The sequence below is a fragment of the Syngnathus scovelli genome, chromosome 16 (assembly GCF_024217435.2).
Source record: "Syngnathus scovelli strain Florida chromosome 16, RoL_Ssco_1.2, whole genome shotgun sequence".
NCBI classification, from domain to species: Eukaryota; Metazoa; Chordata; class Actinopteri; order Syngnathiformes; family Syngnathidae; genus Syngnathus; species Syngnathus scovelli.
In genome coordinates, this window is record NC_090862.1 from 7,708,516 (window position 1) to 7,732,247 (window position 23,732).

Consider the following 23,732-nt stretch of genomic DNA (forward strand, 5'->3'; position numbering starts at 1 on the left):
GATTGGTCATCCCATGAGCAGACATATGGACATAAAGATGTTGGTCCACTTGTGATGCACTGCTACCAGTACATGTAGGATAGAGTGAGAGTGCTGGCCTTCAATGTCATTGTTGTTTTGCTGTGTTTTGATTGGTTGGTCAGACGGTAGAGAGGTTATGACTTGGATTAATGCAAAGAAGTTCTCAGTGAAGTACCAGGAACCAAATTCAGGGGCCATCGCTGGTGTTCCCACTTGCAGTCCGCACCTCCTTAGGTTTCCCACACTCTCCCCAGCTAAATGCAGCCCGCATGTGTTGCCGTCGCCCTCTAACTTGGAAACAAGTTGGGCCTCTAACCTTGGGCCAGAGTTGTTCTTTTGTTATTTTAGTTTATTTTTTAATAATGACAGGGGGGTCAATTTTTCAAGTAAACAGCTAAACTTTGCAGTTTAACAGTGCATCGGTGATGGTTTCCCAACTGAAGCTCGCTCATTCTTAAAAGCAGCGACAATGTTTATTACAGGATATCTTTACCTATCTATTGACCAGTTTTTTTTATGTGGTAGGGATGCCTCCATCGTCTTTTTGCCTGGGGCCCCCTGGGGTGTCAAAAAGCCCCTGACCTTGGTTTTTACCTCAGACTCAAGAACCACCTGCTACATCTCCTTCAAGACAGCTTTCTTGGATTTAGAGGCTTAAGCTTCCAGTAGTGGTCACACCACACTGATGTCTTCTCCCAAAACTAATGCCACAAAATAAAACTTGTAAACCCAAAAATGTTTTTGATCGGGTGGCTGGAAAGTATTTCAATGGGGAACATAATTTGATATCACAGTATGTTTAAGCTACGATGTCAATGAAGTAGCCCACGGCAGCGATGAGTGGACATAAAAATAGAGCTGAAAGATCATCACCTGTCGCCAAAGATGTCTTGCTGCTAAGATCCCGGAAGAGCCATTTTAAGATGGCTAAGATGGGTAATGCGGCAGGATTGACATTAGAAAAGTCACATTGCCAAGTTTGGAATGTCTGCTTTGCGTGTGAAGCAAATGATGCTGATAAAAGAAAGCTCCTGCTGTCCACTCGTTGACTCACGCTGAAGCTTCTCAGTCAGACCGTTGACCTAAAGCACAGCAGACTGCGTCTCTCCGACACGTAGGTGAGTTGATTAGAAACCTCAGTGGGGGGAATCCGCCAGGTATGAAAGCGATGCAAAATCTTTTGTGTTCCATGCTGTGGTGTGCTTTGATACTCTGATGTCTTCTCTGCAGGGGTCACCATGAGCAGCGATGCCGAGATGGCCCAGTATGGGCCGGCTTCCGTCTTTCTGCGCAAACCTGAGAAGGAGCGCATCGAGGCACAGAACCGGCCGTTTGATGCCAGGACCGCCTGTTTTGTACCGGATCCCAAGGAACTGTACATCCGAGGTGTGGTCCAGAGCAAAGAAGGTGGCAAAGCCACAGTGAAGACGGAAGCAAATGAGGTGATGAGAAGAGACATACGTATGTGTTAAGAAGTTTCCTTCTGGAAGTTAAAAGTTGCAAAAGTAATTTAAAAGTGACCTTTTGAACATAAGGTTCCCCTTTAACAATTTGGGGTTTAGCCTGAAATTTCAGTCCAAAGCCCAATATCCAGAACTTTTTGCAGTACTGTCATTGTATTTTGCCCACTAGACTGTAACAGTCAAAGAAGAAGATTGCCACCCCATGAATCCGCCAAAGTACGACAAGATCGAGGACATGGCCATGATGACGCACCTCAATGAGCCGTCTGTGCTGTTTAACCTCAAAGATCGTTATGCGGCGTGGATGATCTACGTGAGTTTGAAGCCAAGTCTGAGGCCTTTGTGGGATTTCCAGCTTTTGCCTTAAAATTGACGCATTTGTGACCCTGCTCAGACGTATTCCGGACTCTTCTGCGTGACTGTGAATCCGTACAAGTGGCTGCCGGTGTATGACCCGCAAGTGGTGTCGGCCTACAGGGGCAAGAAGCGGATGGAGGCTCCTCCTCACATCTTTTCGGTGTCTGATAACGCTTATCAGAACATGCTCACAGGTGAATGTTTAGGATACTTTTTCACACTAACTACAAGCTTTGTGTACTAAATGAAACTGTCTCGTGTCCTGCCAGATCGTGAAAACCAGTCTGTGCTGATCACGTGAGTCACTTACACGAACTCCAATTTGAGCTCTTGAGGATCTGTGCGTGCAAGTGTCACTGTGTTTCCACAGCGGAGAATCTGGTGCAGGCAAGACTGTCAACACCAAGCGTGTCATCCAGTACTTTGCGACAATCGCGGTGTCTGGCGGCAGCGATAAGAAGGAACAGACATCAGGAAAGATTCAGGTACGAGATTGAAACTCTCCATTGCCAAGTAGAAACGTTAAGGATTTCATTCTTGTGTTTACTAGGGAACTCTGGAGGATCAAATCATCTCAGCGAACCCTTTGCTGGAGGCATTTGGGAACGCCAAGACTGTGAGGAATGACAACTCTTCACGTTTTGTAAGTACAACATGTATTGGTATTTTGTTAGTCTTTTTTCCTATGTGAGAATCTTTTCAATTTTTCAGGGTAAATTCATCAGAATTCACTTTGGAACGACAGGGAAACTGGCTTCAGCTGACATTGAAACATGTAAGGTTATCTTTCCAAAGAGAAGCATCCATTCCATACTGAGTTACCAGATACCATATGTTGTTCTATGGTCCAGATTTGCTGGAGAAGTCGAGAGTCACGTTCCAGTTGTCGGACGAAAGAAGCTACCACATCTTCTACCAGATAATGACTGGACACAAAGCAGAGCTGATTGGTAAATGATGATGAGTGTGATGAGGAAGATTAATGATATTTAAAGAAATGTAACAATCTTCTTTTCTCTCTGAAGAAATGATGCTCATAAGTACAAACCCATACGACTTCCCCATGATCAGTCAGGGGCAAATCACTGTGGCCAGCATTGATGACAAAGAAGAGCTCATGGCGACAGATGTGAGCTAGCTTTATTCAATGGTATATGTACAGATGCCTCTCAACCAACCACTCTGAACTCCCTTTTGATCCAATAGACCGCCATTGACATCCTGGGCTTCACCAATGAAGAGAAAATGTCCATCTACAAATTGACTGGTGCTGTGATGCATTATGGAAACATGAAGTTCAAGCAGAAGCAGCGAGAGGAACAGGCGGAGCCCGATGGCACTGAGGGTGAGGCTGCAAATTCTTTGCGTTGACATTGAAAGACACAGACAGACATAAATTGTTGTTTGTCGCTTTGTCGTTCAGTGGCTGACAAAGTGGCCTTCCTCATGGGGCTGAATTCCGCCGACCTGCTGAAAGGCCTCTGCTACCCCCGTGTCAAAGTGGGGAACGAGTACGTCACCAAGGGCCAGACCGTGCCCCAGGTACCTCAACAACCAAGTCATCCGAATGCACTTGTTTGATTGAGAACAAAAATCGTACTGAAATAAACTATTCTTACTCAAGGTGGCCAATTCAGTTGGCGCCCTGGCCAAGTCCGTCTATGAGAAAATGTTCTTCTGGATGGTGATACGCATCAATGAGATGTTGGACACCAAGCAGCCACGGCAGTTCTTTATTGGCGTGTTGGACATTGCGGGATTTGAAATCTTCGACGTGAGTTGGGACACTCATTTTGGTCTGTTAATATTGGGACTCGAATGCTCAAGTTCACCTTCTCCTACAGTACAACAGCATGGAGCAGCTGTGCATCAACTTCACCAACGAGAAGTTGCAGCAGTTCTTTAACCACCACATGTTTGTGCTGGAGCAAGAAGAGTACAAGAAAGAAGGCATCGACTGGGAGTTCATCGACTTTGGCATGGACCTAGCCGCCTGCATTGAGCTCATTGAAAAGGTTAGAAACACGTCAACAAAATGTTTACAATCAAGCAGCATTCCAATTCCTTCTTAAATCCCCAGCCAATGGGTATCTTCTCCATCCTTGAAGAGGAGTGTATGTTCCCCAAGGCATCAGACACTTCCTTCAAGAACAAACTCTATGACCAACATCTTGGGAAAAATAATGCTTTCCAAAAGCCCAAAGTAGTCAAAGGCAAGCCAGAGGCTCACTTCTCCCTGGTTCACTACGCCGGAACTGTGGACTACAACATTAGCGGCTGGCTGGAGAAGAACAAGGACCCGCTGAATGAATCTGTGGTGCAGCTCTACCAGAAGTCCTCTTTGAAACTGCTGTCTTTCCTCTATGCCAGCTTTGGCGGGGCTGAAGCAGGTAGAAAATGTGTTCAGCGACCTCCGTGTTTCAGCTGAGTGTCCTTAAAATACTTTGTTTCTGTCTCGTAGAGTCCGGTGGTGACAAAGGTGGGAAAAAAGGGGGAAAGAAAAAGGGAGGCTCTTTCCAGACGGTGTCTGCAGTTTTCAGGGTACCAAAAATTTATGTTTGCATATACATGACTTGGACCATCCCCCACAAGAGCATGTGCACCCTATTATTTTTCAGGAAAATCTCGGAAAACTGATGACTAACTTGAGGAGCACCCACCCTCACTTTGTGCGTTGTCTGATTCCCAATGAGGTTAAAACACCAGGTACCATTGAATTTAAGATTAAAATAAAATATTAAATCATTAGTTTAACAATTATTTCCTGCAGGTATCATGGACAATCAATTGGTAATCCATCAGCTACGCTGCAACGGTGTGCTAGAGGGGATCCGCATTTGCACGAAGGGATTTCCCAGCAGGATTCTCTATGCTGACTTCAAGCAGAGGTCATTCAAGTGTTAAAAATCATGTTATGTTAAATCACTGCAGATTGTAATGGTCTTCATCCAAAACGAGCAGATACCGCATCTTGAACGCCAGCGCCATTCCTGAGGGACAGTTCATCGATGGCAAGAAAGCTTCTGAGAAGCTTCTGGGTTCCATCGACGTTGATCACACTCAGTACCGCTTTGGCACTACCAAGGTAAGAGTCCCGCATGTTGGGCTGACCTTTTCTAACATGAACTGGTTCTAACCAATGATATTTCCAGGTCTTTTTCAAAGCTGGTCTACTGGGAACCCTGGAGGAGCTGCGAGATGAAAAACTTGCATCTCTTGTGACGCAGACGCAAGCTGTCTGTCGAGGTTATCTCATGAGGAAGGAATATATCAACTTAATTGCCCAAAAGTACGGTGATCAATCCCTTTTCAATATGACAATGAAATGATTTCTGCACGGACCAACCTATGTGATGTGCATATCTGACAGAGATTGTGTGTGGATTCTACAATACAACCTGCGCTCCTTCATGAATGTCAAACACTGGCCATGGATGAAGCTTTTCTTCAAGATAAAGCCTCTGCTCAAGAGCGCAGAGACAGAAAAGGAGATGGCTACCATGAAAGAAGATTTCATCAAATGCAAGGAGGATCTGGTTAAATCAGAGTCCAAGAGGAAGGAGATGGAGGAGAAAATGGTTTCTCTGCTGCAGGAGAAGAATGACCTTCAACTTCAAGTGCAATCTGTGAGTTTTGCTTTACCTCCAATCTGATAAAAAAAAAAATTAAAAAAAAAGGAACGTTTTTGCCATTTATTGACTTCCCTCCTCAGGACGCTGAGACCCTCTCTGACGCAGAAGAACGATGCGAGGGTTTGATCAAAAGCAAAATCCAGCTGGAAGCCAAACTCAAAGAAGTGACAGAGAGGATGGAGGATGAGGAGGAAATAAACTCAGAATTAACCACCAAGAAGAGAAAACTTGAGGATGAATGTTCCGAGCTTAAGAAGGACATTGATGACCTTGAGATCACTTTGGCTAAAGTGGAGAAAGAGAAACACGCCACTGAAAACAAGGTTTGGGCATTCGACTGCATGATGAGGTTATTTCAACTATGCTCAGAACAAAACTTGAAAGTGATTCATTTTGAAGGTTAAAAATCTGGTAGAGGAGCTGGCGGGCCTGGAAGAAAGCATCAGCAAACTGAGCAAAGAGAAGAAGGCCCTTCAAGAAGCCCACCAGCAGACCATGGACGACCTTCAGGCCGAGGAAGACAAAGTCAACTCGTTGACAAAGGCCAAGTCAAAGCTGGAGCAGCAAGTGGATGACGTGAGTTGCGACTGAATGTTCAAGTGCTCTCAAACAAGCCAGGCTAATCCATCTGACTGCTCTTCAGCTTGAAGGTACCCTTGAGCAAGAAAAGAAGACCCGCATGGACCTGGAAAGGGCAAAGCGTAAACTGGAGGGAGACTTGAAACTTACACAAGAATCCCTGATGGATGCGGAAAATGACAAACAGCAGTCGGAGGAGAGGCTGAAGAAGTAGGTAGACATAGGCAGGTGTCAAGGGAGATGTTGCACCTGAAATATGACATTTATTTTCTCACAGGAAGGAGTTTGAAACCAACCAGCTGGTTAGCAAGATTGCAGATGAGCAAACGATCAACAACCAGCTTCAGAAGAAGCTGAAGGAGCTTCATGTAAAGACGCTTTGATTAACACATGAACCATACTGACAGTGACTTGATCCATCGCTTTCCGTTTCAAGGCTCGAATTGAAGAACTGGAGGAAGAAGTGGAAGCTGAGCGATCCATGAGGGCCAAGGTAGAGAAGCAGAGGTCCGACCTGTCCCGGGAGATCGAGGAAGTCAGCGAGAGGCTGGAGGAGGCTGGAGGAGCCACTGCCTCTCAGATTGAGATGAATAAGAAGCGTGAGGCTGAGTTCCTGAAAATCAGGCGTGACCTGGAGGAGGCCACACTGCATCACGAGGCCACTTCTGCCGCCTTGCGCAAGAAGCATGCGGACAGCATGGCTGAGCTTGGAGAGCAGATCGACAACCTGCAGAGAATCAAGCAGAAACTTGAGAAGGAGAAAAGTGAGCTTAAGATGGAGATAGACGATGTAGCCACCAACATGGAATCGGTGGCAAAAACTAAGGTTAGTGCCGTAGGAGGTTTCAGAATCCACATCTTCATGTGTTGATAATTGCACTTGAACAGGTCAACCTCGAAAAGACCTGCCGCTCTCTGGAGGACCAGCTAGTGGAGTTTAAGACCAAAAATGATGAAAACAGTCGGAACATTGCAGATCTCAGCAATCAGAAGGCCCGTTTTCAAAATGAGAATGGTAAATGAACTCCATTCAGCAGCCGTATGGACTAAGTCAAACTAAGTCAAAATCTTCGTCTTATAGCCGAGTTATCCCGACAACTGGAAGAGCGAGAGAGCATCGTATCCCAGCTGACCAGAGCAAAGCAGGGTTTCACCTCGCAAATTGATGAGCTCAAAAGACTCATGGAGGAGGAAACAAAGGTCATAAAAGCTGCTGACACTTATATACTAATAATTTGACCAATTGATTGTTTTAAAAAGATCGATCCCAGGATACGAACATGTCTATACCCCCACAGGCCAAGAACGCTCTGGCACACAGCCTCCAATCATCTCGTCATGACTGCGATCTCCTTCGCGAACAATACGAAGAGGAGCAGGAAGCCAAGGCAGAGCTGCAGCGTGTTTTGTCCAAAGCTAACACCGAGGTTGCTCTTTGGAGAAACAAATATGAGACAGATGCCATCCAACGCACTGAAGAGCTGGAAGAGGCTAAGTAAGCTCAGGCTCAAGCTTGGAATGATTCACCTCACTGAGTTTTGGCACTGTTATTATCTGCCACAGGAAAAAGCTGGCCCAACGTCTCCAAGAGGCAGAGGAACAAATTGAGGCTGTGAACTCAAAGTGTGCCTCGCTGGAGAAAACTAAACAGCGACTTCACAATGAAATGGAGGATCTCATGGTGGACGTGGAAAGGTCCAACAGCGTAGCAGCAGCACTGGACAAGAAGCAGAGAAACTTTGACAAGGTATGTGGATCATAAAATGGAGGTCAATTTCTAGACTTCCTGTCATGAATGAAGAGGACAATCATGTTTTGTTGAGTTCAGATTCTAGCAGAGTGGAAGCAGAAGTATGAAGAATCTCTGGCCGAGCTGGAAGGCGCTCAGAAGGAATCACGATCATTGAGCACGGAGCTCTTCAAACTGAAGAACTCGTACGAGGAGGCCCTTGATCACCTGGAGACAATGAAGAGGGAAAACAAGAACCTGCATCGTAAGTTCAAGAGTTACGAGTCAACTTCTGAGATCATTTAATAAAACATGTCTTCTGTCTAAACTCAGAGGAGATCACGGATCTGACCGAACAGCTAGGAGAAAGCGGGAAGACGATCCATGAATTGGAGAAATTCAGGAAGAATGTTGAAACCGAAAAATATGACATGCAAACTGCGCTGGAAGAAGCTGAGGTGAGCATCATACACTATGCCATCAAACGTTTGAAAGAAGACAAACTATTCAGACAATGTTCACTTGTTCAGGCCTCCCTGGAACAAGAGGAATCCAAGATACTCTGTATCCAAATGGAGCTCAACCAAGTCAAAGCCGATGTAGACCGGAAAGTGGCGGAGAAAGACGAAGAGATTGACCAGCTGAGGAAGAACAACCAACGAGTGATAGAATCTATGCAGGCCACTCTGGACGCCGAGGTCCGTAGCAGAAATGATGCCCTGAGAGTTAAGAAGAAAATGGACGGAGACCTGAATGAGATGGAGATCCAACTGGGCCATGCGAACAGACAGGCCGCTGAAGTGATGAAACAGTTGAGGAACGTGCAAGCGCAACTGAAGGTTTGATCATTTTCCTGGCCTAGATCTTGGCGGAGGAACCAAAAACTCCATTGTGTTCTCAGGAAGCCCAAATCCACTTGGACGACTCCCTTCGAAGTCACGACGACATGAAGGAGCAAGTGGCCATGATGGAGCGCAGGACCGGCTTGTTGCAGGCTGAGATCGAGGAGCTTCGAGCAGTCGTGGAGCAAACAGAGCGGAGTCGCAAATTGGCGGAACAGGAACTTATCGATGCCAGCGAGCGTGCAGTACTTCTTCATTCCCAGGTGTTTTTCATCACAAGGTTTGACCACCCAAATGTAGTCTCCTACGTGTATTTTAACCACCAGCGTCTGGTTTGGCTTTGACAGAACACCAGTCTCTTGAACACCAAGAAGAAGCTGGAGACGGATGTTACCCAGCTTCACGTTGAAATAGAGGAAGCAAGTCAGGAGGCCAGGAATGCAGAGGAGAAGGCCAAGAAAGCCATCACTGATGTAAGTCAACAAATGATTTATTCACAAACTAAAACAAGCACATGGCTAAGTTGGTCTCTCAAGGATGCTGTTGGGCTTCATACTTGAAATTGGAATCATGCTGCTGTGGTCCTTGCAGGCCGCCATGATGGCTGAGGAGTTAAGGAAGGAACAAGACACCAGTGCTCACCTGGAGAGGATGAAGAAGAACCTGGAGGTGACGGTCAAAGACCTGCAGCACCGCCTGGATGAGGCAGAGAACCTAGCCATGAAGGGCGGAAAGAAACAGATGCAGAAGCTGGAGGCCAGGGTACGACCATGTGTATACTAGTATATCATCTAAGAGTTTTTTTTACCTCAAACTTTAGCTTACTTGTCTGCACTAAATGTTCCTGAATAGGTTCGCGAGCTGGAGACCGAACTGGAAGCTGAGCAAAAGCGCTCGAGTGAGTCCATCAAGGGAGTCCGCAAATACGAGAGGAAGGTCAAAGAGCTAAGCTACCAGGTAAACCCTGAATCATCCTTTGACTATATTCTGCTCATGGAAGGTTTTTTGCTGAATGATATTTTTTTCTCTACTAGGTTGATGAAGACAAGAAAACCAACATCCGATTGCAGGACCTGGTGGACAAGCTGCAAATCAAAATGAAAGCCTACAAACGTCACGCTGAAGAAGCTGTGAGTACACCACCAACTTTTAAAAATCCACACATATGTAACTATTTGTAAGGGGGCGGTAACAGGTTAATGGCATTTTTATGTACTTCTCATTCGTCAAGTTATTACTTCACTACTGTGCATCTACTCTTTTGTCTTATATTCATTCACCAGGAGGAGCAGGCCAACATGCACATGGCCAGGTTCAGGAAGTCTCAGCATGAGCTGGAAGAGGCCGAAGAGCGAGCTGACGTGGCCGAATCGCTTGCCAACAAGATGCGAGCCAAGACCCGTGACATCGGGCCAAAGGTAGCAGACATGTTTGCTGCGTATTAAGTATCAAGGTCATTACAAAAGCTGCGCAATGTACAGTATACCATTCAAGTCAGTTCACAATAAATATATATCTAATAAAAACATTTAAAAATCATATTCATATTCTGATTATAAAAGGAATAAATACGTAGCGGTCGGTGCAGGCTTGTTTTTCTACTTCTAATTATTTCTAATTGGCTGTAACAATTTCTTCTAATAGACATTTGGCTTGGCTAAATGAAGCTCTGCCCTCACTTCAACATAGTTCCACAAAAACATACACAAAATATACATACACACGCTGAAAGCAGCGAAGCCAAGACAGACGTTACAAAGGCAAGTTATCTGACTGTCTATGATCAAGTACAAATATTTTGTGGAACAGATCTCAGAATCTTGGCTCCAAATGTGGGTTGTAGCTTCTAGATGTGTTTTAGGGCAGCAGAGAAGGACTTTCTTACTTACCTTCCACCACAGTAAGCTTGATTAACAGTTCTGCTTGTTGTTTCAGGCACCCGAGGGACAAGGAGAGTAGCAGAATGTGGACCCAGATGCTCACTACAGCCGCTGCCATTTCATCACATCTTAATCATTGCATGCTTAGTCAGTTAATTGTGTCTTCAAAATAGATATTTAATAGTAAAAAAACATGAATCAAAACAGATATAATAATACATATAATAAATTAAACAAATGTCACATATTTAACACGCGCGCACACACACGAAGTCCCCCCCATCCCACACACACGAAGCAACAGCATCAACTAAAAAAAAAAACGGCATTACATTTAATACTCACTAAATCTGCTGTTTCTTTGAATCGTTCTCTTTTATTATTGTTTCAAGAGCCCGCCGTGTCTCTGTTTCAACAATGAGTTTTTATTAGCCGCGGTGCTAATGATGAGCTAGTAAACTGTATTGGAGCTAACTAATAGCCAAAATGAATTTTAATAACACTGACCGTCCATCACTTTATTTATCCAATCAGGGGACGCATAAATGGATACGTCACAGACCCGTGAAACAATATCATTCACTCCGAATCTGATTGGTCAAATAATCAATTTGTTGGGGGAAATTTTGTTTAACACCTGGCAACAAAGTGCTGACATCTGATTGGCTAATTGTTTCCACGTTCCCCATGGAAGCAACGATCGTGTCTATTTCAACACAAAATATATATTAAAATAATAACAATAATTATAATATTCCCAGACGACTGGACCTGACACTGACCCGTGTTTAATTGCCAAATGAACAAGGTTAGTTACTATGTCTAATCTAAACTTCACACAGATTTCATGGACATTGCTGATAGACGATGCTAACTTGCTACACAAGCTAGGCTTCCCTTAGCATTCGTTTTCGTGCAATCATTTAATGTTCACGTCAGATTCACATTTATCATCTCTATTTGCGCCTCCATGTAGTTGCTTTTATTACATGTTCAGAAAAATAAACATTGAAAAACATTTGTTGTTGTCCCCCTTGCTACAACTACACTAATAATAAATATTTGTAACAGATTGCAGTTTAAGTTGCAGGGAAACAAGAGGCAAATTGTTATTTTCAACGTTGACTTTATTGCAGTTAGGGCAACATACATCCATTGCTGAATAAAAGAATTGTGTTTAAACCCACGGTGCAAGGCATTGGAATCATTCAAACTAGCATCAAACTAAGCACCTGTATGATTGTGACATAACCTCACTGAAATCTGGCATCCCAGCAGCATTTCTAGTTGATGGTGATGAATAATTATTTAATTTGCTGAATCAGGGGTGCAGCAATTAAGTGATTAAGGCAGCTAATCTTGTTTCAACCGGGCCGGCTTCACTGGTCAGTAAATTTTTCAATGTTATCTCAGGGCAGCAGATATTTTCTTCTATAATTCTTGTGGTTGGCGGCAGATGTGCTGATGTGATTCGTAGTGAGCGGACAGCTCATAAATCAACGGTGGCAAGGAAGAAGGAGGGAAGGAACGTTTGAGTTATGATGCCGCTCCAGTCAAGTCAGGGTTGCGCTCCACGCGCGGTGAATACTTGACAATGTTTCAGTAAAATTTTGACACTGATGACTTTCCTGTTATTTTAAGAACTTTTCCCAGGTACGGGTTACCATAACTTGATCGTAGCCGTGATGACCGTGATTACTACACCTTTCTCACCATGGTGGACCAAGAGTCTCAGCAGAACGAGCTCAAGTACACATGGCGGCACCGCCCAGCAGCAGCATGGCCGCACGGCCGGCGTCCGCCTGCCGATGCCAATGCGACAGCTGTCGTGCCCAACCACGTGAACCAAATGGGTCAGACAACATTCGCCCATGTTGGCCCATACGGGCCGTCGACTTTTCATGACACCTGACGTCTGAGAGTTTCCGGACGTCTTGGTCTTCACCCGCCGCCTGGAGCGCTGCCATGATGTGTGCTGCCAAGGTGAGCTTGTGCGGGATCTCCGTCAGGTGCTTGCTGGGAGGGAGGTGTGAGGGCGGGCGAGCATGTTGTGATGACTTTTTACTTATATTCTAAAGTAACTGTACTACTGTATAATATTTGGCTTCCAACATTGCTCCAAAAATGTCCGTCTCACAATATAAACCAATATGGAGTGGATTGCTCGTGTTTCCCTGAATTTTGCTTGCCCTCAGTTCTTCTTGGTCACCTTTCCCAGCGGAGGCAGTCTCTCATTGGCTGCCTCCTCTCACTTGCTCAGCGCCCCCCGTCTGCCTGTTGTTGTAATGAGGCTTTTAAAGACCATCATGCATCAGAGCCCCCACCGCCTCTCTCTAGGGAGGGGGGTGTAAATAAGCGCTCCTCCTCCCTCCCTTGCTCCCTTCATCCCCCCCCCCCCCCATTCCTCCTCCTGCTTCTCGTTTTCCCTTCCTATCACACGTCGTCGTGAGGCGAGGTGAGGCGGCTTGTCGCTGATTCTTACAGTCTGCGCCTCCCCCCCACCGCCCCCCTTCTTCTCACCGCCTTCAACCTCACAGGGCAGCCGAGTAACCTGAGGCTACACTTGCTGCCACCTCCCCCGACCCTCTCCCTCTTACCTTCACAACGCCATCTGCACCCCCCCCACCACCCCACCACCCCTTTCCTCTCCACTCGCATCCCAGCCTGGCGACTGAAGGGAGTAGGTGCGAGGGAGCAGCATGGAGGGCAGCTTTGACACCGAGGAGAGTTTTGACGACCCATCGTGTCTCGCCCCTCAGCCGCCCGGATCCGTGTCACCCGCCAGGAGGCGAGTCCACGAGGTGAAGGAGACCAAGACCACGGTAAGCCACTTCCTCATCCATCTACAGTCTCCGTGCAATCTGTGTGTGTTTGACTTCTCGTGTGTAAAACAATCCATCCATCGATTTCTTTTCTACGGTCATCGTGACCGTGCTGCACACACAGAAGACGACGTGGGCTCTGTCTCAGTCTTGGTGTTGTTGTAATGCTGTTCTCGAAAGCCGTCACGTTCGTAGCTGTTTTCATTATGTCTGTTAATGATGCGTGGAGCCATGAGGGGGGTGGGAACGCAGGTTTTGTGACCCGCGGCCATCGTGAGAACGACGAGATGCAGCCAGGTGCAGTTTCCATGGCAACGGAAGCCCAGGCTGACAACAGGCTGACATCTTTTTTTTTTTTATTTTATTCTTTTTTTTTTTTATTTATTTTTTTTACAGGTGTGCTTTAGTTGACAACTACGTGCTACGAATGATTTTTAGAAAATTTACTAGTTCAATAGTAGCAGCTACTAGTTGTAACATGTCAACAAGTGCACAGTTTTACCCAACTAGTAGCAGACCTTAAATTGTTCTACTCGTGAGAAAACAGAATCGACTAGTACATGGATCTAAAGTTGGATAGCGAATAATAAATCTGTAAAGCCAGATACTGATAGCGAGAGAATCGCTGCAGAAACAGCTTTACACACACACACACACACACACACACACACACACACACACACAAACACACACGCAAGTCATTCGTCATTGTGACGTCAGGTGTTTTTGTGCGCCTCACGTTACACTCACGCACACTTCGTTGCCATGGAGATACACACGCACACGCACGCATGGTTGACCCTCAGATACGAGATTGAGCCCTAACCTTGCTTTCACCTTCACAGCGACTTGTTTGGCTGTGGGGGGGGGGGGGGAAATCACTTGGACCCCGGTTCTGGAAACCATTTTGTCTGGACCTGGCACCAAAATAGGGAAGCGGAGGCAACAGATAGTTTTCTAGGGGTGGGGGGCGCGTTGAGAGGGCAAGTCACGTGTTGCCTAGCAACAGCCAAATTGAACATGCCAGCAGATCATATCTTCCTACATGCCCGTATCGCCATCAGCCAGTCCCGTACTACAATAGCATCGCATGTTGCCAAGCGGCGTTGCGGTGCGATAAACCTGTCGGATGGCGGGCGTCTGCATGGAAACCGTTGTCATGGAAACTGTCACTTTGATCTACCAGGCGGAAAATTAACAAAGTGACGCCTGCTAAATCGGCCACTTTTTTGCGACGTGTCCCGAAGCCAATTGCGAGCGAGCGCACGAGCACGCGAGCGCACGAGCACGCGAACGTGCGTGCGTGCGATTATGTAAGCGGGTTGTGTTAGTCATCTGCTTGTGGTCCACTGGGACATTATGGGATGGAGGCTTGATGTTGGTCAGAGTGAAACAATACTGATTAAGCCTCACATTGTCACGTTGCTTCTTACATAGGCTCGCATTCATCACAGACCAAACATTTTTCCCACAAGACAGTTGGACTGCCGGATTCGAACCCTGAACCTCAAAAGAGTGAAGCGGATGTGCTAAACCGCTGTCCACTATGTCAAGCACGCTGTCACTTGCCATGATTATGAGTGTGTCCATATGCTCTTATCTGTGGTGACAGTTGAGAGGGAATCACCACTTTGTGTGTGTGTTTGTGTGTTACATAATTGCACATAAAGTGTATATGTGTGTGTGTGTTACATAATTTTAAGCGTGAAACTAATTAGAGACGCACGCTGGAGTCTTGACACGGACCACACTGACCGCGTTAGCCCAACCCCCCCTTCCCCCATCCTCCCTGAAGGCTTCCATGTTGCCGTGGCAACAGAGCTTTTCTCCTGACCTTTTTCCTCCTCCGCACGACCGCTTTACCTCACAAACGTCTTTTACACTTTCCTTGTTCCCGCTCTTGATTTCCGTGTTTATTTGGTTCCGTAGATCAACGGCGTGACGTTCCCGCTTCCCGGCGAAGGACCCGAGCAGCAACTGCTCAAACCCAACGAATGGAGCTACTGCGATTACTTCTGGGTCAGTTGTGGTTTATTGTAAACTGACGGATGGTACACACTGTAGAATTTTCCGCGACATTCGAGCAGATTCGGAAGGTGTATGAGCCAGACTTCCTGTCTTGCAGACGGACAAAAAGGACCCCCAGGGGGCCACGTCGGTGGGCGGCTTCGAGGTTCTGCTGCAGAAGCAACTGAAGGGCAAACAGATGCAGAAGGAGATGGCCGAGTTTGTCCATGAGAGGTTCAAATGCCGTCTCACACTTACATCTCAAAATTCATTTCTGAAAACTGAGGAGGATATTCTCTTTGGACTCCAGGATCAAGATTGAGGAGGAATATGCCAAGAACTTGTCTAAACTTTCCCTCAGCACTCTGGCGGCACAGGAAGAAGGGTAACATTTGGATTTTGTGTGTATGTGGAATTTCAAATTCATGCACAGTCGCACACAGAACAATAAAAATGTTGCCATTTAAAAGGCGTTGATTACTGACTGTTGTTCCTAATTTAGTGATTAGCTGGTATAGCTAACCAAGTGTCTGTTGGTTGTGTGAAGGACCTTGGGAGAAGCTTGGACTCAGCTGAAGAAAAGTCTACATGATGAGGCAGAAGTCCACCTCAAGTTCTCCAACAAGGTAACTTTTTTTTTTTTATTGACTGCTACGGTAATTGGGCTAACTCAGTAGGACCCCACATTTTTGTTCCTTTGTGTTCACACAATGAGAAAAAGGAAACAATGAAATGAAATTGAGAAGATATTCATTTGCATCTTGTCTTCAAATTCAAAGCTTGACCTCCCGGTAGGATGACGTTGTTGTGTTCAGCTTCACTCCGAGGTCGAGAAGCCTCTGCTGACGTTCCGAGCTGACAACTTCAAGAAGGACCTGAAGAAGTACGACCATCACATCGCAGACCTCAGGAAACAGCTCGCCAGTCGCTACGTCGGTGTCGAGAAGGTACTTGGAAACGCCGTAGCACCTTTCCCGCAGCAGTGCCCCCTTCAGGCCACTCTGCACGGTGCGTTCAGGCCCGTAAAGCTCTGGCTGAGCGTCAGAAGGATCTGGATGTCAAGACGCAGCAGCTGGAGATCAAACTCAGCAACAAGACGGAAGAAGACATCAAGAAGGCTCGCAGGAAATCCACACAAGCAGGTAGCACCGCATCAACTGCCTGGCCACGCCCACTGCTCCATTGTTCTCCTGATTGTCTTCTGGTGGCTATTACAGGAAAAAAAAATATTCAGGTGTTTCTCCATGTGCGTGTTTTTCAGGGGATGACCTGATGCGCTGCGTGGACCTCTACAACCAGGCTCAGTCCAAGTGGTTTGAGGAGATGGTCACCACCAGCATGGTACGTTTTCATTTCACCTCTGTCTCAACAGGTTCCACTATCATAAAAATAAAAACTGAGGAGATGATGATATGTGTGTTGTCGTTGCGGCGGCGTCCAATCAGGAGCTGGAAAAACTGGAGGTGGATCGCATTGAGTGGATCCAGCAACATCTGCGGCAGTACACCACACTGAGGCACGAGACGGACATGTTCAACCAGGGCGTGAGTTCAACCTCGTTTATGCTCAGACACATTTTTTTTAGCTGAAGGAAAGTCGTCTTACTTTCTGAATACTTGTTGGCTGTCAGCATTTGTCGGAGAACATTTTTGCTTTCCTCGACCGAGACGAGACACAGATGAGAAATAATGAGACCGCACTATCATCTTGTGTCCAGACGGTGGAGCCAGTGGACCAGCTGCTGCAGAAGGTGGACCCGGCCAAGGACAGAGAGCTTTGGGTCCAAGACAACAAGACAGGCCACGTGAGGCCTGTGGACTTGGACATCTAAAGCGAGGGACAGCCAGAACCAGAACCAGCATGTTCCGAGTACATATGAACCCTGCTCGCTTCTTCTTCTTCGACTTCTGCTGTAGTTACGTCACTAAAGTTCTGTTCAACGTTTTGGTGTCTCGTTTAAAAAGAAAAAGAAAAGAAAAAAGCCTTGATATGATTCCCTTTTATTTTTGGATATCAAGAGGAACTGTTGGTGGAATATTTTCATATTTTCAAAGATGGCTGCTGGACACGCATGCTTCTTCTCCGCTCACAAAAAAAAAAACTGCATCGGAGGCGGGAAAAAGTTGGATGGCGTCACACTGAAAAACCCTCTTGTGCCTCGAGTGTTTGGTAAGAACCCGGGAGAACAAATGGAGCAATTTTAGTTTGCGCTCGCCACATACTTAAATGAAACGCGTTCATGTTGTCTCTTCTGGGTTCCTTGTTTGCCACCATTTCCACTGTCTTATTTTTTGCTATGTGTACACAGATGACAGGACGGAGACGCCCCCTGTGGGCTGTTAACTGTAATTGCATGTGCAGTGTGCTTGTGTGTGTGTGTCTACAAAACATTTTGTTTGTGTGTTTTGTTTGGATTTTGTGGTCCTTTATGACCACTCGTGTTTTGTTGATGTTTCATTGTTGCGTATTTGATGTTCCGAGTTTGCCGCCCTTGTGCGCTGTCCGTCTCATCTTTTTGGGAATGTTTTTGGTGAGCACAGTATGGAATGCATCCTGTCCGTCATATTAGTAATATATAATTATAAAAAGAAAAATAAAGCTCCTCTTGAAAAAGTCAACCTGTGCTCTTGGTTATGTAAGTGAACAACCATGGGGGGATTTTTTTTGTCTTTTTTTTTTTTTTTTGTCCAGAGAGCATGTTGGAAGGACAGTGAGGCAGGTAGTATTTCATAGGTGTCGAAAATAAATACGAAGACATACTATGGAAACTCTCATCTTTATTTGATATAATTTTAATCGTGCACAATTTACACTTCCGGTCGCAAACAATGGAAACAACACAAGGCAAAGCAGGCATGTGGAATAACTAACAATATTTAACACTTGAAAAAAATACTACATGATACTATTAAAATGTAAAATATAAATTGTACTAGATGCTCCTAAAAAAACAGTCGTCGAAGCTGAAAAAGTAATCTTACAGCAAAAGTATTGCACCTAAAGTGAGCCTCACTACTCTGCGTAGCACTACTAGCATAGCGAGCACTAGTTAAGACTTCCATTAGATTATACCTGTAAACATTTCTTCTGCTGTAATAAATCTACAACAGTGAGTGAAAGACAAAGGTTTGAAAGTTGTCATTAAATTGATTGGATTGTTAGTTGGGTCAGTTTGGCATGGACCTTCAGCTTGTGATAGGATTAACACGCTTAACTTGAGCCTCTGCCTGCCCCTCCACTTAATCAGCATCGTGTGTAAACACATTCAAACAGCTTAGTGTTAGCATGCTGCTAATTATTCACATCTCATTGCTTTGACACTCCAGACCTGGCTCTGAATGAAACTCCTCTACTCACTCAAACATAGTTTCTTCCTTGACAACCCAGCTACCACCAGATGGTGCTAAAGCGAGTCACTGAGGGTTTCCCTCAAAATCTGTGAATGCAAAACCGCATTTTAATGTTGTTCTTGATTTGTTTTGATCTCAAACTAGTTCTTGTGTGTTGCCACGGCAACAAAAGGATAAATATAAAGTCTGCTCATTGCCATTAGTGTTTCTTCTCCTTCAGCTTGTCTTTAATCTTCTGAGGTTCGTCATACTGGATGAGACGCAAGATGTCTTTATTGTCCATCACGCCCTGGATGAACTCGCCCTCCGAGATTTTGTCTGGAAAAACAGCAAACGGCGTATGAATACAAAAAACATAAAGAGCATTTTTCTTGTTGATGAATTACCATTGTCCTTCTTCCCAAAGAAGCACCAGACCTTCTCTGCTCTCTTTTCCGGGGTGTTCTCGTCTTCGGCAAGGTTTTCTTGGTCATCAGTTGGGATCATGTTGAAGATGGACTGCGTGAAAGTCACATGTCAAGACTTGACCTAGATCTACAGGTAGGTTCATAATACGCAGATACTACACTGTCCATTTAAACCTCAGAAGTTTGTTTAGTTATTCTGCCAACAAGTTGTCAAGTGTCGGTTCATACCCTGACGATCTCCAGGATCTCGTTCTTGCTGATGGTCCCATTGCCATCCACGTCATAGAGTGCGAAGGCCCACTCCAGCTTCTGGCGGGTCTTCCCACCTGAGGTCAGGTGAAGCGCCACGATGTACTCCTTAAAATCCAGAGTACCATCTGCGTTGGTGTCAAAGCTACGGAAGACGTGGCGGGCGTAGGCGGTAGAGTCAGCATCCGGGAAGAAGCTAGCGTAGATGCCTTCAAACTGCTCCTTGCTGATCTTCCCGCCAGGACATTCCCGAAGAAAGGACTGATACCAGGTGCACAGCTCAGCTTCTGAATACTTGGTGTTGGATTTCAGCTCCTCCAGGAGTTCCTTGGACAACGTGCTGCTTTTGGTGTTCCCCATTCCCGTGTGTTCTTCTTCTTGGCTTGAGCTCACTCTGGCCTGCTTTTAGTCTAGCACGGCAGATTATGGTCATGGTAGCCTCAATCCAGACACGTCACCAGGCTACGATACCTCTGTAAAGGGTGTTAGTGGAGGATTAGATCACAGTAGGTGCTAAACACCTGCTCGGCTTTGGAGGCTCTTTGCAGAAACAACGAACCGCTGCGGAACTAAAGAACCAAACCACCTCTTGATTTAGGAAGATACATCAGGTTTCACATTTCATTTCTGGGACTTAAGTTTTATTTGGGACAGCACAATGGTGAATCACGGTCACTTTGTTGACAATGAGACAGTTCATCAAAGTAGGCGTATTTTTAAAAAAAAGGATAATTTCTTCTTTGAAATTGTTTTTTTTGTACAATGTAATCCTTCTTGTTCATCCTGCCTACTTTCACCAAAACAGATTAATTTAATCTTTAGACGTCCAAATGCCATCATGTCCTTTTTACGTAATCACATTACGCTTCGATTCTTTCATCGGAAATTCAAAGTCCAGTGACAGGTGGACGCCGCTTGCTGACAAATCTGTATTTTGATGAAAGCGGACATGACAGTCGGTTTAAGCACCTGTACTTGTTTCACCAAACTTCGGTCTAGTCATGTCGTCATAGAAACAGATCGATATTGAACAAATGATCAGTCTATGTAAAAATGCACGTCTGCGTTGATGATGTGGGTGTTTTCCATGTTTAGGTCGAAAGCCATTGGTTGATCTCGTGGCTGCTGGCAGGCAGTGTGTAAGAACCTCGCTGTGGATTAGAGTGTCAGATGGCTGTAATCTGTCTTTTGTAAATATGATGAAAGGAAGTCAGGCAAATAATTTGCCATTTGTGACGGACGATACGGCGGGCGAGGGGAGGAGCGACGTCGAGGACAGGACGACGGCAAAGGAAGCTGGAAATCAGTGGCGGCTCATATTTCTTGATGGCCACAGAGCCTCCGCGCCAACGAGATTATGAAGATTTGACGCATCTGCCCGGGAGGCGAAAGACGGCGGCCACGCGTTAAAAGCCGGGATTAGTCCCCCTGGTCGCTTTCGGCCTGGACCATGAGGCTGGAGCGCGGACGGCGAGCTTCTCTGGCGCTGACCCTCAACTTTGTGGCATTCGTCTTCGCCCTGTCTGCCATCACCACCAGCTACTGGTGCGAGGGTACTCGCAAGGTAGCCAAGCCCTTCTGCACCGGGCCGCCCGTCAAGGTCAAGCAGTTCTTTTGCATCCGCTTCAACAGCTCCAACATCAACGACAGTCGGCTGGTGCAGTACATCTTTGAGACGGGGGAGGAGAAGTTCCTGCTCAAGAAGTTCCATACTGGGATCTTCTTTTCCTGTGAGCAGGCTGCTGACATGAACGGTAAGAAAGGCCAATCTGAGGGAGCAGGAGCATTTTCCGCACCGGAAACAAGCCAAAACTCATCAGAGAGATGACAAGGAATTGTTTGTGATCTAAACTCTTGTCTCCTTCATCACTCTTTTGGCATCCGGTCTGGATTCTGGATGTTAGCTTCATGCTAATGGTAATAGGTGAAGACTGCAGTCTGGTTTTCAAACATTGTTAGCATGATGTTAGGACTTGATACTTGATTATGACTTTAGGGCTATTTGCGACTAGTACTATGTTACTATGAGTTTAGGATTAGTAACTAGACTGACTTTTGGACAAGTCATTGGAGTATAACATTAGGACTAGTTGTTTTTAGGACTGTCTTTAGAGCTAATGACATTAGGACTAGTTACTAGACTACAACTTAAGGACTACTCAGTAAACTATGACTTTACTACAAGTTGCTAGACCATAAGACTAGTTACTAGACTAGTGTTTAACTAGTTTTTGATTGATGTACTTTGAGGTTGCGAATGTGCTCAATGAATTCATTTGCTGGCCGGCGTAAGAATGCAGTTTGTGGTCAAGTGGAACAAGAAGGCGCCTCTAGTTAGTACACTACTGTTTTCATTCTTGTCTTATGATCACAGGCTTTGACTGTCGGGACTTCTCGGAGATCGCACCGGAACACGAACGAGGTCGGTATCCCCCCTTTTTTGGGGGGGTTTAAGTTACATAATAGTACCACTGTACTCTTAAATAACTGTGTGGAGTAACTTTTTAACAAGCGCTGTGTGCGCTCAGGGGTGCTGTGGCTGTGCATCGTAGCCGAGACCTTGTACCTGATGCTGCTGTTTGCGGGCGGCGCCCTGATGACCTTGGAGCAGTGTCCTTGCTTCAGCATCATGAACAAACTCAAACTGAGTGCCTTTGCCGCCTTGTGCACCGCATTGTCAGGTGAGGAACGGATGCTCCTTGGGGGAGGTAACAAAATCTGAGGCTCACTGAACACCAAGCAACACGACATGACTTTTGGGGCTCACAGGAGTATGTATTGAGGACTAGTTATTGAGTGACTTTCAGACTGGTTAATTATGACTTCCAGACTTGTTACTCGAGTATGACTTTTGGACTAGAAACTGGATGAAGACACCGGCTGACTTGCTGACTGAGGATTTGCTTGCTGGTTTGTGCAATAATCCGATTGGAGGCGGGCGGCTCTTTTTGGGATGTGACCAAGACCTGCCCAGAGGAGCGTCCCCACCCCCCCACGCTGACCGTCCCCCACCCCCCCTCCTCCTCCCTCCCTCCACTGCACTGTTGTTAGCAGTTAATCCTCGAGTAAAGCTGCTGTGAGGCAAACCACTGGGAGGAAGGGCCAGCAAGGTTCCACTGGGAGACCGGCACCACCGGACCACCCCGAAGCTCATTGGCACTCATTCCAACGTTATTTTATTCTCTGGTGTGTTCTCTTGTTTAGAGATGGCTTTGTTTGAAACTAAATATAATGTCATCATCATATTTGAGATACAGTCAGCCATCCATCCATTTTATTTACCGCTTAGTCTATCCCAGTTTTTGTTTGGATTAGTGACTAGTTGCCGGTCAACGACAAGACACATATCGGCGAACAACATATTGGTCACCAGCCATTTTAGCTGTATGAAAATCTGCTTTCAGGCCTTTGTGGGATGGTGGCCCACATGATGTTCACCACCATTTTCCAGCTGGCCGTGGCCATGGGTCCAGAAGACTGGAGGCCCAAAACCTGGGACTACAGCTGGTCTTATGTGTAAGACAACTCAAGTCCTTTTGTGTAGCTTCAGATTAACATATAATACCAAGATAACATTATCATCAGCTACAAATATGATCGGTAACGTTTACTGTAAAACGTCACGGTCGTTTGTGTTTTCCAATCAGCTACGTCAGCCACTTGAGTCTCGTCCAGGTGTTCCTCGTTGTCTCCTCAGTTGCTTGTATTTAAGTTTTCTAGTTGCGTTCTGACCTTGTCAGTCCGTTTTGTGTCGGTGGTTTCTGTCCAAGTTGAAATCTAGTCATGTTTTGCTAGTGTTTGTTTCCGAATAATGTGTGCCTTGTTATTTTGGACTTTGGTGAATTTATTTGGTTTGACAACCCAAATTATTTGCTTCATTATGGCTAACCTCTCTCTTCAGCCTAGCTTGGGGGTCGTTTGGCACCTGCATGGGCTCGGCGGTGACGGCGCTCAACCGCTACACCAAGACCATCATCGAATTCAAGTTCAAGCGGAGAAACATCGAGAAGAGTCTTCTCGTCAAGCAGAAGCTGCTGGACCTTGACCTCCCCGACCAGATGTGGTACCTGACGGCCGACGCTGAGGCGCCGCCAGAACTGCCGCCGGAACTGCCGCTCAATGGACACAAGCCGCCCACTGGGGACACATACGCCTTGGAAGCAGACCACATGGTTGAGCCGCAAAATGAAGCCTACTGCTAGAGGCCCCAGTTGATTGTTGGATTGAAAAATCTAATACAGGGATATATTTGCGCGTGTGTGTGTATATCCTCGCGGAAATAATGTAACCCGCTCGGCTTTGAGACAACATGCGTCTCATCAAATCTTGCCCATGTGATCGCCTAAGAGGCAGCAGGCAGGAGGAAATGCTAGCGGTGTCTTTATGCTCAGCTG

At 46.0% G+C, this 23,732-nt stretch overlaps 4 protein-coding genes across 5 annotated transcripts; 3 read left to right on the plus strand and 1 right to left on the minus strand.

Moving 5' to 3' along the window:
* The first annotated feature begins 1,064 nt into the window (after positions 1-1,064).
* On the plus strand, positions 1,065-11,521 carry LOC125983605 (myosin heavy chain, fast skeletal muscle-like). The gene is made up of 40 exons (XM_049744980.2): positions 1,065-1,139; positions 1,252-1,463; positions 1,654-1,797; positions 1,879-2,035; positions 2,111-2,138; positions 2,212-2,326; positions 2,392-2,484; positions 2,553-2,616; positions 2,693-2,791; positions 2,867-2,970; positions 3,048-3,186; positions 3,265-3,383; positions 3,466-3,615; positions 3,686-3,856; positions 3,922-4,231; positions 4,303-4,382; positions 4,460-4,547; positions 4,612-4,729; positions 4,803-4,926; positions 4,994-5,130; positions 5,212-5,467; positions 5,554-5,796; positions 5,873-6,049; positions 6,117-6,262; positions 6,330-6,420; positions 6,489-6,878; positions 6,941-7,067; positions 7,134-7,252; positions 7,351-7,547; positions 7,616-7,799; positions 7,881-8,046; positions 8,115-8,239; positions 8,312-8,620; positions 8,683-8,886; positions 8,971-9,096; positions 9,215-9,385; positions 9,476-9,580; positions 9,658-9,753; positions 9,907-10,041; positions 10,559-11,521. Exons 2-40 carry the CDS (start codon positions 1,260-1,262, stop codon positions 10,580-10,582), a joined length of 5,835 nt encoding a protein of 1,944 aa, XP_049600937.1. The 5' UTR covers positions 1,065-1,139; positions 1,252-1,259; the 3' UTR covers positions 10,583-11,521.
* Positions 11,522-12,351: 830 nt separating this feature from the next.
* gas7a (growth arrest-specific 7a) lies at positions 12,352-17,950 on the plus strand. 2 transcript variants are annotated; one of them, XM_049745004.2, is made up of 11 exons: positions 12,352-12,486; positions 13,263-13,325; positions 15,255-15,344; positions 15,451-15,566; positions 15,643-15,717; positions 15,880-15,958; positions 16,148-16,279; positions 16,351-16,474; positions 16,594-16,673; positions 16,778-16,876; positions 17,050-17,950. In XM_049745004.2, the coding sequence occupies exons 1-11, from the start codon at positions 12,469-12,471 to the stop codon at positions 17,161-17,163; spliced, it is 990 nt and encodes a 329-aa protein (XP_049600961.1). In that variant the 5' UTR covers positions 12,352-12,468; the 3' UTR covers positions 17,164-17,950. The 2 variants fall into 2 exon arrangements, with proteins under 2 accessions (XP_049600961.1, XP_049600960.1); XM_049745003.2 differs by lacking the exon at positions 12,352-12,486 and having other exon boundaries at positions 13,060-13,325.
* Positions 17,951-18,851: 901 nt separating this feature from the next.
* Positions 18,852-19,698, minus strand: rcvrna (recoverin a). Its single transcript, XM_049745013.2, has 3 exons — positions 19,318-19,698; positions 19,069-19,180; positions 18,852-19,000 (listed from the first exon to the last, which is right to left on the minus strand). The coding sequence occupies exons 1-3, from the start codon at positions 19,696-19,698 to the stop codon at positions 18,882-18,884; spliced, it is 612 nt and encodes a 203-aa protein (XP_049600970.1). The 3' UTR covers positions 18,852-18,881.
* A 663-nt stretch (positions 19,699-20,361) lies between these two features.
* On the plus strand, positions 20,362-23,592 carry LOC125983618 (germ cell-specific gene 1-like protein). Its single transcript, XM_049745005.2, has 5 exons — positions 20,362-21,092; positions 21,713-21,760; positions 21,867-22,019; positions 22,743-22,854; positions 23,240-23,592. The coding sequence occupies exons 1-5, from the start codon at positions 20,789-20,791 to the stop codon at positions 23,538-23,540; spliced, it is 918 nt and encodes a 305-aa protein (XP_049600962.1). The 5' UTR covers positions 20,362-20,788; the 3' UTR covers positions 23,541-23,592.
* The last annotated feature ends 140 nt before the right edge of the window (positions 23,593-23,732 follow it).

Bases quoted from the DNA above. Each gene is read 5' to 3' on its own strand.
- rcvrna (XM_049745013.2), bottom strand. From the start codon at position 19,698: ATGGGGAACACCAAAAGCAGCACGTTGTCCAAGGAACTCCTGGAGGAG. The intron at 19,181-19,317 runs GTATGAACCGAC...ACTTTCACGCAG, and splicing joins AGATCCTGGAGATCGTCAGG to TCCATCTTCAACATGATCCC. The intron at 19,001-19,068 runs GTAATTCATCAA...CTGTTTTTCCAG, and splicing joins CTTTGGGAAGAAGGACAATG to ACAAAATCTCGGAGGGCGAG.
- LOC125983618 (XM_049745005.2), top strand. From the start codon at position 20,789: ATGAGGCTGGAGCGCGGACGGCGAGCTTCTCTGGCGCTGACCCTCAAC. The intron at 21,093-21,712 runs GTAAGAAAGGCC...TTATGATCACAG, and splicing joins GCAGGCTGCTGACATGAACG to GCTTTGACTGTCGGGACTTC. The intron at 22,020-22,742 runs GTGAGGAACGGA...ATCTGCTTTCAG, and splicing joins CTTGTGCACCGCATTGTCAG to GCCTTTGTGGGATGGTGGCC.
- gas7a (XM_049745003.2), top strand. From the start codon at position 13,203: ATGGAGGGCAGCTTTGACACCGAGGAGAGTTTTGACGACCCATCGTGT. The intron at 16,280-16,350 runs GTACTTGGAAAC...CGGTGCGTTCAG, and splicing joins GCTACGTCGGTGTCGAGAAG to GCCCGTAAAGCTCTGGCTGA. The intron at 16,877-17,049 runs GTGAGTTCAACC...TCTTGTGTCCAG, and splicing joins CGGACATGTTCAACCAGGGC to ACGGTGGAGCCAGTGGACCA.
- LOC125983605 (XM_049744980.2), top strand. From the start codon at position 1,260: ATGAGCAGCGATGCCGAGATGGCCCAGTATGGGCCGGCTTCCGTCTTT. The intron at 7,068-7,133 runs GTAAATGAACTC...TTCGTCTTATAG, and splicing joins CCGTTTTCAAAATGAGAATG to CCGAGTTATCCCGACAACTG. The intron at 9,581-9,657 runs GTAAACCCTGAA...TTTCTCTACTAG, and splicing joins TCAAAGAGCTAAGCTACCAG to GTTGATGAAGACAAGAAAAC.